General features: G+C 50.0%; 1 protein-coding gene across 1 annotated transcript in view; it reads right to left on the bottom strand.

Moving 5' to 3' along the window:
• LOC118780137 (plexin-A1-like) overlaps nt 1-13,903 on the bottom strand; it is a 186,703-nt gene that overhangs the window by 53,086 nt on the left and 119,714 nt on the right. The window contains exon 10 of the mRNA XM_036532463.1: nt 2,824-3,024. Coding sequence (XP_036388356.1) covers nt 2,824-3,024 — 201 coding nt within the window. The remainder of the gene's footprint in view (nt 1-2,823; nt 3,025-13,903) is intronic.

The following is a 13,903-nucleotide window of genomic DNA, read 5'->3' as shown; positions in this document are numbered from 1 at the left end:
TTGTGGCACAGCGGTTAAGCAGCCAGCCTTACAACCAGCAGGTCAGAGGATCCTTGGGTGTGACACTGCTGTTATTCTTCACCTGAGTTTTATCAGTAACGACTGCTTTGTATTAATGAGTAATATGCGCAATGCACGCCTCGCGCGTTTCTCCGGATGAGCACATCTGAATATCAAACAAATGGTAATGCGATATTGGAATGAGCAGATTATGATAAAGGGGTCCGCTCCCACAGATCAGGTCTGCAGCGAGCAGACGTGACAGAGGCCACCGCACTGCACATAATGAGCCGAGCTCACGCCTGGCCTCAGGGCGGGAGTCCAGCTTGGGAGCTGGACCTGCTCGGTGTCTGCGAGCAGTCTCGCACTACGATACTACCATACTACCACTACGATACTACCAGACTGCCTGATGAGTCTAAGGGTGGGGGGGTGCCGAGTTAACATGCTCAGAGACAGGCTGGCCACGTGCTGAAGTTGACACAGGGATTAGCATCCACCAGTTTGTGCAATCGATTCGCGAGTGAAGCCCTGCCCACGCGCACGCCCCTTCCACCTCTTCTCCCCTTATGAGAAAAGCATTTGCATTACACCTCCATGACAGAAAACGCTGTTGGAGGCGGACCAACCGAGCAGGGGCGAGCCGGAGCGGGCGGGGCAGGGGCAGGCGCAGGCATGGGAGGCAGGACAGAGAGCCTTGTTGCCCCCCCCCCCCGTAGCCAGGGCTGCCTCATCATAGCAGGGCGACCCTTCCCCAGAGTGGCGCGAATATCAGCTTCGCGTCCACAGTATGTGCTTCACCGCCATTAAGGACAGCGGCCGCCACAGACTGCTGGGCAAACAGGACACAATGGAACGGCACCGCTGGGTTCTCTTTCCTTTAAATTTGGACAGAGAAAGAAGAGCTGGTGCTGCAGGTCTGAAACGGCTGAGCGGGTGAACACTCAGCAAAGGGCCTCTCTCGTATGAAGGGACTCTGCTCTCTCAGCCCTTAATGAGCCTCCCTTCTGTGGGCCCTGAGTTTCCAGAGAGAGCCCTACAATGTAACTGCCATTGATAAAGACCGAGGCCAAATGGTGTGCCACTGCGGCAGAAGGAGAAAGCCACTTCCCATAATGCCTGTCAATCGCCTGCAGTCTGTCAGAGGGGGAGCACATTCGACACGCTTTACAAGGCCTGAATGAGTGTGAGTATTATGATTAAAACTGTGATGACTATTATTAAACGCCATGTTTCACGCAGAGTGTCTAATGACATCTATTTATCTAATATCTAATCTAATGATACCTAATATCGATTTATTTTACAAACTATCTGTACAGCTTGATACTTACTGGTGCTATTTCACACCAAGAAATTGAACCTGCAACCTTCTGGTTACAATCCCAGTTCCCAGTTTTGGGTTTTCTTTTTCAAAAATGGCTCAAACAAGAATAAAACAAAGAAAGGTGGGGGAAGCCAGGACTCGTATGTTTCTTTCTGCCTCATCTCTGGAGCGAACAACAACTAAGGATGATAAACCCAAAAAACAGAGTTAACAGGTGGACAGATTGGAAAGGAGAGAGCAGACAGATCCCTGGGTGCGCACATCAGAGGGGCTGTGCGTCATGCGCTGTGACACGCGAGGGACCTGGCCGCACCTCTCGCCCCTCCACAAAGGACAGCCGATCCATCAGCGGCCCTCAGTGCGCCCTCCTACCCCGGACGCTCTGCAGAGTAAACAGGGTCAGCCCCGGCCTCCTCTCTGCATTTTCAGGCTCACTGAAGCGGAACACCACCCCTGGCCCACGCCCCACCCCCTGCCCCCCCTCACATCCCCAGGGGAGTGGGAGACAGAACCCCTTCTCTGCTCCTGGAGACAAGAGCCAGCAGAGGAGTGGGAGTGAGGGATAGAAAGAGAGAGAGAGAGAGAGAGAGAGAGAGTGAGTGAGTGAGTCAGAGAGAGAGTGAGTGAGTGAGCGAGTCAGAGAGAGAGAGTGAGTGAGTGAAAGAGAGAAAGTGAGTGAGTCAGAGAGAAAGTGAGTGAGTGAGCGAGTGAGTGAAAGAGAGAGAGAGAGTGAGTGAGTGAGCAAGTGAATGAGTGATTGAGTCAGAGAGAGAGTGAGTGAGTGAGTCAGAGAGAGAGTGTGAGTGAGTGAAAGAGAGAAAGTGAGTGAGTCAGAGAGAAAGTGAGTGAGTCAGAGAGAAAGTGAGTGAGTGAGCGAGTGAGTGAAAGAGAGAGAGAGAGTGAGTGAGTGAGCAAGTGAATGAGTGATTGAGTCAGAGAGAGAGTGAGTGAGTGAGTCAGAGAGAGAGTGTGAGTGAGCGAGTGAGTGAGTGAAAGAGAGAGAGAGAGTGAGTGAATGAGTGAGTCAGAGAGAGAGAGGGCGAGAGAGTGAGTGAATGAGTGAGTCAGAGAGAGAGAGAGAGTTTCTGCCGATCACTGGAGAGGGATCACTGTACGAGAACAGGGCAGGGTGAGGCTCATCAAAACAAGCCACTCCTTGGAAGGGAGGGATGGCCGATTCAGATAACACGCTTCTCTCGCCAAGACAAAAGGAGGGTGGGGCCAGGAGCTGGGGGGATGAGAAACCCCCCCCCCCCCCCAAAACACACCCGCCTGCCATTGCTCTGATCGCCTTTCCATAGAAAAGCGAGTTGTGTTCCAGCATGGGGTGAGATCATGGACACGCTGGGGCCCTGATGGGCGGGGACCAACAGCAACTTGGACCGTAATGGCAGAGAAAGCAGCAGCCCGGTGACGCATAGCACATAGGACGGTTCTAGAACCTTCCGTGGTGGAGGGAGGGGGTGATGAAACAGGGAGTGGGGGCGGGCACTCACCACGGTCTTCTGGCACTGGATGCTGGTGCTGTTGAAGCGCAGGGCGGTGACGCTGATCTCCGCCCCCTGGATGTGGAAGATACACTCGTAGTTTCTTTGGCCCGACTGGGGCTGCGGAAGGTTCCGGGCCAGGAGCGTGATGGGCTTCATTACGCCCACAGGAATGTAGATCTGAGTGGAGGGCAGGATCTGGGGGCACTCCTGGAGAGAGGGAAGAAGGGAGAGAGAAACATTACTCCAACGAAGCAGACAAAGAAGGGGTTTATTATCGCACTTGACTGAGGACAATTTGTGCAGTCCTAGGTGAAGACAAAGCGTTTTAGTACATTCCCTCAGAAATGAACTGTGAGACAGAGAGAGCGACAGAGAGAAAAACAGAAAGGAAGAAAAGGAGGGAGAAGACAGGGTGTGAGAAAGAGAGTGCTCACATCACTCGAGCACAATCCATGTGATCTCCACTTGTTTTTGTATTTTATTTCATTCTCTGGAATGGCCAAATTGAGGGTCAACTGAGGAAAACAAATAGCGTGAGCAAGAAGTGCAAAAGTGATTCTGGACCGCTCCGGTTGTTACCATGCCAACGCCTTGAGAGACAGCGGAGGGAAGTGAAACGAAGCAGCGGCATATTTTTTTTTTTTTTTTGCCGTGTAAATGCTTTGTTTTTTTTTTTTTTTTTTTTAAATCTGGCAGTCACACGATCATTGTCACACCAATGGGCTTGGGCCAGAGTCTGAGAGCAGATTTTCAGTGGGATGAAAGCGCGCGCGCCCCCCCCCTAGTCCGCGCGCTTGGCCGCAGCGCTCGACTCGGGGACTGAGAAGCAGACAGACAGATAAATAAATATATAAAAGGGGGCGAAAGCGTTGGACAGTTGGTGCCACTTCAGCCACATTCATCACGCCTCCCGCCTACGGGGTACCGCTGGTCAGAGAAAATATTGTCATTGAGTCAGACTGATATATAACCAACATTCCTGACCCTCCGACTCAACGGGCCACTTCAACGGAAAACAGCTTTCTTTTCCCCACCTCTTCGCGCTTTGCTTGCCGAGGTGTTTGAGGGTGTGTTGAGTGTGCTTAGACCCAGAAGGGGGAAATGTCTGTGTAACCTCAAAGTGACTGGACTGACAGATGGAGTGGGTCCCTTTGCATTGTAACCACTGTGGGGCTTTGTCCCTGCAGTGCTGAGCTGAGCCAGAGTTACGCTAATTTTAAATCCAGTTCAATATTTTTTCACTGAATTCAGTGCCTGTCAAACTTCATATGAAGCGTATAAAGGAAAAAAGGAATGCAGTGCTTCCTTGAATTCCCTTCCTTAAAGTCAAGGACAGAGCGCCACTGTGGTTAGACTGAACGCTCCATTTAGTAACCAGCAGTCAGCGGAGTCCCAGAGACCACCCTCCGCAAGCCATTATCAGAGAAGGTCACTGCATTGTCTGTCGCTGAGAAACGCGGACGGATGAGCGATCGTAAGGCAGCTAACAGCAGGACGTTCTCCTCTTTAAAATCCACCGGGTCATGCCAACACAAGGGGACCTCACTGTGGAGGCGAGGGGGAACAACTGCAGCCGCTGCTCGACATGTGAGAATAAATGCCTTAGCCTGGAACAGAGCTGAGTGCGGGGCTGCGTGACATTGCATTGTTCCTCTGGGCCGCCGTTTTTAATTGCCTTGTGTTGCCCCTCTGCTAGCGATACCTCGCTCAACTCTTTCCCCCCCCCGCCGCTTCCGCTGAATAGTCCGCGGCGGAAATCGCCACGTGTCAGGCCCGCCTCCTCTCTGTTGGCCGCCCCTTCTGTGTGCACCGTAACCCTGCCTTTAACAGCGGTGCGGATTTTACCACGTTACAACAAAAAGGAGGCAGTCGAGCAGCTTTGTATTTCGGGTCGAGGCAGAATAATTGCAGCTTGCAAAGGCTTGTGGGTATTCTGAAAAATATAAGAGGAAGTCTCTGCTGTAGAAGAGACGTGGGTGTGGCTTTTGTCTGGATTATACCACGCACAGCGACTCCACCATGAGTGGCCTTTCTAAAGCAGCCTGTGGTTTATTACTGAAAGACGTAAGACCGGGTCTCAAAGGAGCCCCTCATGCAGGGTTAAGGCAGGGGGGGACGCCCACCCTGTGGAAAGTATATTACATTATGTAATTTCTCAAAAAACACACCTAAGTCCATAGCAGCTTACATAGTGTATGTTTCATTCATATATACAGACAAATGTTTACTGAAGCAGTTCAGGTTAAGTATGATGCTTAAGGGTACAACAGCTATGCCACCTGGGAATCAACCAGCAACCTTTGGGTTACAAGGCCTACATCCTAGCACTACGCCATACTGCCGAAAAGCTCAGGCTCATATTATATGGCTACACATATAGATTGATACTTTTTCGGAGGAGAAATACCCAGGAAAACTTTGGATGTTTACTCATTAACAGCTCGGCAGGGCCCTCCAGCCTGTTTGCTCAGCCGCTCATCGGTTTGTTTTTTGCGTTAAAGCGGCATTAAATTAAAGCGCCGTTAATGAGTTGAGATTGCGGTTCGAACGGGGGGAGGCCGTAATGGAAGGGAGCGATGTCGACTCCGCCGCGGCCCGCGTGCGGCGAATGCTGAGCGAGAGAGCGCGCGGACGGGCGGACGGGCGGACGGATCGGCGCTCTCGAGGAGCCGGGCGTGGCGATCGGTATGCACGATCGGCAGGATTAAGACGCGCAGACGCTGCACCCGCGACTCGCCGTTTTGTTTACGCGTGCGCGGCGCACGGGAGCACGGAAAAAAAAAAAAGGAAAGACTACAAACACCACAGTTAATTAACTGCCTCCAGCCTTCTGACGGGGTCTGAAATTTCTGAGGTGTAATAACTGTCTGAAACTAATGACGGAAGGCATGGCAAACAAAGGACCTTAATGGAAAAGCACACATACCCAAACACAAAAGTGTAAAAAGAGGAATACTGTGGTTTTCTGTGTTCTGGGTCCTGGGTTCCGGGCTCTGGGTTCTAGGTTCTGCTCAAACCCAGGACCCTGGGGGAAAGTGCTGATTGTTACAAATCAAAACACCTGTCCTGCAGTAGTTTAACTGTGACACTCTCCATTATGATATTTCTGTCGGGGCAGACAATTTTTCAATCCTGTCTGAAGGTGGGATCTATACTCCCTGTGTCCAACAGGGGTGCTAGAGAGTCACATCTCTAGAGGCAGAGAGAGGTAGAGGCTCCAGGACCAAGGCTTGCAGCACTGTGCAAACAGATACAGGTTCTGAAGGTCTGGTCATGCACTTCTGTCTCCTGAACAGGAGCCTGCTGTGTTCGATCTTCAGAGAAAAAAAGCAAAACGCAACCCGAGTCCAGTTCCGAAAAAGACTTCCTCCTTTCCGGAAGTCTCTTTCAGACAAAGTCTTTTGGCTGCCACCCCACATGGGAAAACAAACCCTCACGGTTTTATTTTCAGATTGACGATACAATTTCACTTGACGTGTGAGAAACAATCTGTAATGGAAGGAACGACAGCCGAAGCAGGGGGGAGAACAAGGGTAAAAAAAAATTTTGAGAGGAAAAGAATTTCATTAGCAGTTCTGAGAGGTGTCAGAGCGTTTGAGGGCGAGTATCTGACTGGCTGGTGCAGAAAGCAACGAGACGAGACTCCACCATGGGGATTCCTTTCAGGGTCTGTCTTCCTCTTATTCTTTTCACAAAGAAAAAAGGCCGTATGCGCTGGTGGTCCGGATAAGTTCCCTGAGAGCAGCCACCAAGCCCTGCTGCTGGCACTGAGCAGAGGGCAGTGAGAGCGGGCGGGGTGGCAGCCGTGTGCTACTGACGAGGCGCGTCGGTGTTTTAGTTATTTACACATGATGCTTCACGGGGAGCGACAGGGATGCAAGAAGCATGTTTATAGTGTGCAAGCCCTGAAAACACAAACAAGAAGATGCGAAAAGCTGGAATAATAAAAACAAAAACAGGCAGCGCTCTTTGTTGTGACATGAGCGCTCTGAGAGTGGAAGGAGCCAGTAACAGATAAACACGAGTGTTTCGGTTGGAGGAGCACCTCCGGGCCCCTCCTCCCACCCGCCTCTGCTCCACTGCCACTGTTTGTTTTGTTAAAACGCGCCCCACGGCTTTGTTCCCCCTGGCCAGGCAGGCAATTACAGCCACTGGTTCTTCTTCCCCCTGAAATGGGGAAGAATCAGGGCGAGGTTGGAGTTGGGAGTCCGCGGCCCTGCTAAGTTACCTGTACCCTCCCCCACCCCCACCCCCACCCCCCGCATACCAGCATGTTCTACCCAAATTTCGTGAAGAAGGAGCCGATTCGACCTCCCACAGGAGTCGGGGGTGCGCGGTTCAGGGCCCCCTCACAGATGAGAAACGAGGGTGTGAGCGCAGGGAGACGGCTGAGTGACAGGTTATGATGGATCGGTGGGGAGCACAGTGAAGGCATAAACCCACAGACAGCCGGAGCAGGTATGGATTAACGGCGCAGCCAGGAGGCCTGGGGTCAGGTGACGACAGGCAGACATTAACCGCCACACTGAACCAACAGAAGAAAACAAAGACATGATGTGACAACCATTATTCTTCCTGATGACAGGGAGACTAGCTCTGATATGACACGGTAGATTGGCCAGGGCGACCCCAACGCTTTAATCCCAATGGCCAACCGTTTCCTCTAAAGCCTCCCTGAGAGACAGAGGCCACAGACATTCGGAGCCCGGCTACTCCCCAGCCCTCCGTGAGATCCCTGTGCTACAGTTACAGCACCTAGTAGCGTCTCCCGCTGCCTCCTTTTGGTGCCGCGCCTCTCCCATCAGTCACAAAGCAGATTCTTTTTTCCCCCCCTTTTATCGGAGGGTGTCCTTATCCTTTCCTTCTAATCACTTTTGTCTTGCCGCTATCTCGGGTGAACAGCTACGCGTGAAGCGGTCTGATAAGCATCAGACGCAGGTATGTAGAACACCTTGAAACACAAGCCGGGGCCCCATTACGGGCATGGGCGCGATGCGCGAGATAAGAGCCGGAGAAGTCTCTCTTTATAAATAGCCAGGCTTGCGGGGTGGGGCCGGGGGCCGGGGGGAGGTGCTGTCGCCGCGCGAGCGCAGAATGCAGGGGCCAATCAGGTGCAAGAGGAGGAAAAGAGAGTGCCAGCTGTTGGGGGTTTAAGTGCATTTCAGTGAGGAATTCGTTGACTGAATAACCAATAAGTGAAATGTTAAAGAAAGAAAAAAAAAAAAGAAGAAAAATATGACTGTACAGGAAAGCCAGGCTCCAAGTCACAGAGGTGAGGGGGAGTGAAAGAGAAAGAGAGAGATGGAAATAAAGTCAGCCCTGTTAGGTTTAACTGGCGCTGCACTCAGAGGTGAAGTGGACTCTAAATCTCAGCCCAGCAAGGGCGAGGAGAGAGGGGAGGCCATTAACAAACGGCCAGCCAATAATTTCTCATCATTTCCATTCTCAGGGCAGGAGGAAAAGACAATGGAGAACGCTGAAACTTCCAGGACTCTTTTAAAGTGCAATCACCCACAAACACACACAGATGCTGTAACTGGCTTGACAGCTGTATTTCTGAATGGCAAACAAGGATGAGTAAGTTTGTTCAAAAGTACTGCAAAGCCCTAGATCATTACGATGTTGCTATTAAAGTGGTGTGCTGAAATTACCTGCACAGAAATCCACTAAGCATTCATTTTAAGTTGTGGGTGGTATGCACATCAACGCACTGAAATAATCCAACCAGACATATATATCTGGTCCAAACTAGACCTAGTGCAGCACTGCAGCCCATAAGAGCTGAGCATTGTGTATATGGACAGAAAGTGTACTGGGAGCAAAAACTGCATTCACAGGCTATGCAATCTATCTCCTCTGCTATGCAATTTGTAGCCGTGATGGAGAGTGTGTTGGGTGGGTGGGGGGGGGGCACGTGTATGTGCATGTGTGTGTATGTGCGTGTGTTTGTCAGGTGGATAGGGGGTGTGCATGTGTGGGCGTGTGTGCTACTGTGCCTGTAATCCCTGCGTGTCATACGTGTCACAACCAGAATACCAAACTCAGCCAAAGTAACAGGGGGAGAATAGGGAAAGCTGACTGAACCCACTCGCAGGGCTGCGCCCCTCACTCAGGAGAGGGCTGACACAGCCGAGCACAGCACCGCGTTGAGCTCCCTCCAGCCCAGGAGCGATCCTCAAACACTGCTGTCCAGCTCCGGCCATGCCAGTCATAGCGCGGAAGGGGTGAGGGGGACCAGGAGAGAGGCAATAAAAGCCCCTCTATCTCTGCACCTTTCTCCCCCCACCCCTGCCTTTTCATGTTATTTTTGGCCGAACTGTTTGGCTGGAACAGCTGTGGAATTGGGCCGCCGCCTCATTAGCCGGCCCGGGCCTCGTCGAGCAGGACGAGAGCCCAATCGCGCAGAGGAGAAAGGACTTAATAGGCAACAAACACCTTGAGGACCCCCTGCCTTAAATAAAAGGGGCTTTGAACCATGAAAGGGTTCACGGAAAGCGTGCACCCGCTCCGCAGCCCCAAAATAAAGCAGAAAAAAAAAACACCCAGCCGAGACAACAGAGAGGCACCTCGCCGGACACTGATTGGTCCTTTTGTGTCCTTGCTTCACATCATGTTCCTGTTAGTTCTGTTATATGTGCTACCCACAGATCTTATTTCCATTTATATTTTATAATCCAAGCTTTGATGGGTTCCCCATGCAGGGGTGGGGTTGTGGCTTACTGGTTAATGAACGGGTCTTGGAAGGTTACAAGTTTGATTTTTTTGGCTGTGGCTATGGCGTTGTACCCATAAACATGGTACTGTACCTCCATTGCTGCAGCTTTTCCAATGGATAATTGGTCAAATGTGAGATATCAATGCTGTCCTGGATAAGAGTGCAAATAAGTAATAATACAGCGATTATACAGTGATTACTACAACTGCTGAAAAAAAATCCAGAATCTTGACCAGCCAGTTTCAATGCAGTTTCGAGGGGTTTGTGGGAATAGAATTTTTTGGAAATGACAGACACCTGGGATTTTGGTTGCATAACCAAAAATCTTAAATCATTTAAAGGGGTGGGGAGTGCATCTTGGGCGAGATCGCGAGTCATGGAGCTGCCCCCCTCGACTCCGGATGTAATATTCATCTTCGGTCTCCATTAAGCAGACAGACGCCGAGGCATCTGGAACCGAAGATTTAATCCACTTTGAATAATTAAACCCGCGCCTCAGCAACATGCTCTCGTCCCTCCACTGGGCCGGCTGGGGGGGGTGGGGGGAGGGGCAGGCGTTCGATGCACGATTGGGGGAGAGCGGCAAGGAGAATGCCCTCTAACGAGGAGGGTGAGGGGCCGCAATAAGGGCCATGTTTTCCACTAATGGATTCTAATTAATTAAAGGTATGGCGCGCCCCTGCCCCCCCTACACACACACCTCCTCTCCAGGTGGGGGTGGGTGAAATGGAAGCATCCCACTCGGAGAGGAGCGACTCGGAGGGATCGGGCTGCGCAGCTTTGCGCCAAGCTCCTGGCACGCCAACGACTGTGCTCCCCCGACAGCGACGCCAAATGGCGCCTTCATCCGTCACCGGCGCACCTGATACCGGGGGCGGCTGTGAGCATGCGGTTATTCCGAACACGACAGACACAAAACTCCAGAAAGCCAGAAAAGTCTGAGGGAGACGATTAGCCTGCGAGCGGAGCGCGTCCCCAGGACCGCCGCAAATGGAGCAGTAAGTTTACATTTACATTTATTCATTTTGGCAGACGCTTTTATCCAAAGCGACTTACATAGGTTACAGTTCTTTACAATGTTATCCATTTATACAGCTGGATATTTACTGAGGCAACTGTGGGTTAAGTACCTTGCCCAAGGGTACAGCAGCAGTGTCCCAGCGGGGATCGAACCTTTTGGTTACGAGTCCTGCTCCTTAACCACTATGCTACACTGCCGCCCAGTTAGGGAAGGTAGGTGCAAGGACGGTTTTTACGATGACCTGTACCTCCGGATGAAGTGGAGGGGAGAGAGGGCGAGGACTGCCCTTGTGACCACATGAACGGCTGTGCCAAATAGGGGTTAGGCAGGGTGAGGAGAGCCAGGGCATGGAAACCGGCGAAAAGATCAGCAGCTGGCAGAGTGAGCCAAATAATTGAATTTGTGAGTAAAACTCTCACGTCATCAAATCCAGATATTCTTTGTGTTTTTTAGAATTTGTGCATTGTTTTCAGACCTTGTGACCAAATGTTAATGGCGCTAATGTAACGATGGAGGGAAGAGCATGACACACAGGCGAGAGGCCATGGGGTCAGCACCGAAGTACAGTGCTGAGAGTTAAAGAGGCCCCTCTGTTCTGCCCTCCTCTCCCTGTGCAGTATGTGGAAAACCTAAGAGTTTGGAAACGATCAAATAACATCATGTGGAGACGTGATATTTCCATGATTCCACACGATTCCCTGGCCATTTCCACCCTCGTGTCATATTAGCAAGGCAAGTTTCCCTTTTCACAAAAGCTAAAAACAACATGATCTGGGAGACCTCTGAAGTTCAGCCGAGTGAGAAAACCCCAGAATGCTCTGCTTCAGTCATACTTGACCGAAACGTGCCGTCGTCTCTCTGCCCACGGCTCTCCCCCTCCAGAGAAAGGCAGATACGCAGTGCCCAGCTCCCGGGCTCTCCCTGTCACTTTTGATCCATCGTCTAATTAGCCAAAATAAGATCGATTTAATCTGGAGTTCTCCAGTTTATTATCTTTAAAACAAAAGCAGCTTTAATGGTTATAAATTGGGCGATGAAGACTGTAATGAGAGACATTCTTCCTGTCCTCATTCTGCACCTTCAGAGGCCTGTGCGAGGGAGGTGGTCAGGTGGGTGGGAGGGCATCACATTTGGAGGGAGCCCAGTAGCAAATAGCCTCGCTTACCAGCCATGTGTCGGGCTAGTTGAAAGCACGAGCTTCCTCAGAGCAGGACGCAAGGGCGGCTGCCTGTTCTGAGGGAGGAGCTCTGCTCGTTACCCATGTAATATGAAACGCCCACTGCGTGCTCAATGAGCGGGTGAACTACCCGCTGCTTTTGATTGCCTGCCCTCTGTGCATACATTATCTCAGTGCTGAGTGCTGCACATTATCACATCTTAAGAACTGCTGACCTCAGACTGTCCAATATTTGTATTAACTGAGCAAGTGTGTGCCTTTTTTACTGTTCTCCTTTAAACTGCACAGTATATGGTATAAAATTGCACACAACACTAATGAAACTCACAACCTCTTTAAGCCTCACTGCAGACAGGTACAACTACAGGCCATTTAGACTGTTTGCCCAGAATGTCAGCTCTGTTTGCACTGAAAGGACATTCCAGAGCCAATCCATCTAATTCTACATCTTTGTTGGCTGACAGCAAGTAGTCTTTAACCACTTTTAACATTGGTCTTTGGCTGAAGTCCAGTGTCACACTTCTACTGCATTACTACATTATTACATCAGTACATTATTAGAGAAATTGCATTATTACAGTTTCCAGTAGGGATGCACGATGATATTGGCACAACATCGGTATCGGCCGATAAAAACTTAAGAAGTTAATTATCGGCATCGTGCCTGGCCTATAAGGTGACGCGTTAACTATGTGCACGCGATGACACTAAATGTTTATTATGACCACCAGCAACAAGCTTCAACATGTCAGCTGTATTTGTCAGGAAGTATTTTGAAGTATCTGAAACAGATAACAAAATTTCTACTTGCAAAGCTTGTAAGGCACCAGTAATGCGAGGAGGGGTAAAACATATAGCTAAGTTTCTCACTCTGGGAGGATTCTAACTGTGTGCTGCTAAGCTTTTCTCTGCTTCTGGAGGGGCGCGAGACCATTTTTAAATATCGCGGCTCAGTAAGGAGAGAATGCGATTTGAAATGAAACAAGACAGCCTGCGATTGCCGAGCTTGTGCTTTGGGACTCGAACGGAGGTCCTAATGGTTTCGACCGACCCCCTAGCTAGGTTTCTCACCCTGGGAGAATGATAGCTGTGTGCTGCTAGGCTTTTCTCTGCTTCTGGAGGGGGCGTGAGAGAAATTTTAAATAACGCGGCTCTGGAAGCAGAGTCGGCAATGGGAAATAAGACAGCCCGCATCGCCTAGTTCCTGCTTTGGGACTCGAACAGAGGGCATAATGTTTGTGTTTGTACACTTACACAAAAAACAATGGACAGTGAATAACGTTGTCTGTAACTTTATTGTGTCTCTGCTCATTCAAAATAAATATGGCAGCTCCATAAGGAGAAAATGTGATGGCCGATCACCGAGCTCGTGCTTTGGGACTTGAACAGAGGGCCTTATGGTTTCAACCGCCCCCTAGCTGGGTTTCTCACCCTGTGAGGATGCTAGTTGTGTGCAGAGGAGGGGAGTGAGACCATTTTTGAATTATGCGGCATCTATATATATATATATATATATATATATATATATATATATATATATATATATATATATATGCATACACATATGTATCGGCCAAAATAAGTTAAATTAAATAATAAGTTAAATAAAATATCAGCATATCGAACATCGGCAAAAATCCAATATCGTGCATCCCTAGTTTCCAGCAAACAGTAAACTGCTGGAATTCCTCTTGTATTCTGTATGTGTCCTGCTTTTTCTGTATAAACCAGAGTCTTTTCTGCACAGAGTTAGCTGTCCAATAGGTCACGGACACGGAAGACTGTATGTTAAATGCATGTGCTGCCCATTCGTTCTTCTGACAGCTCGCCACGTTAAAATTAACACTGAACGACTTGTGTGCGCATGAATGTGACATCTAGAGACAAGCCTGCTAAGTAGTTAGAACACATCCACATGTACAAAAGCTGTCAGTCAGCGCCCAGGAGTGTCCTACAGACAGGGAGGTGTGCGCCCGTTTATTTATTTATGTATTTATTTCTCCTGACGAGTTTGCGAAGTGCGGCTCAATTTTCTGCCTGGCTGGCTTTTATGTGCCCCCTTGTTTACTGGCTGTCAGCAAAATGTTGATTTATACGCATTTGAATTGTAAACCTTATTCGATACATTCCGTGACTGTATGCATTTTCTTTGCTCTATATATACACGCTTTTA

The sequence above is a fragment of the Megalops cyprinoides genome, chromosome 7 (genome assembly GCF_013368585.1).
Source record: "Megalops cyprinoides isolate fMegCyp1 chromosome 7, fMegCyp1.pri, whole genome shotgun sequence".
Lineage (NCBI taxonomy): Eukaryota > Metazoa > Chordata > Actinopteri > Elopiformes > Megalopidae > Megalops > Megalops cyprinoides.
Note: the sequence above shows the minus strand (reverse complement) of the source record. Positions and strands in the feature narration are given on the sequence as shown.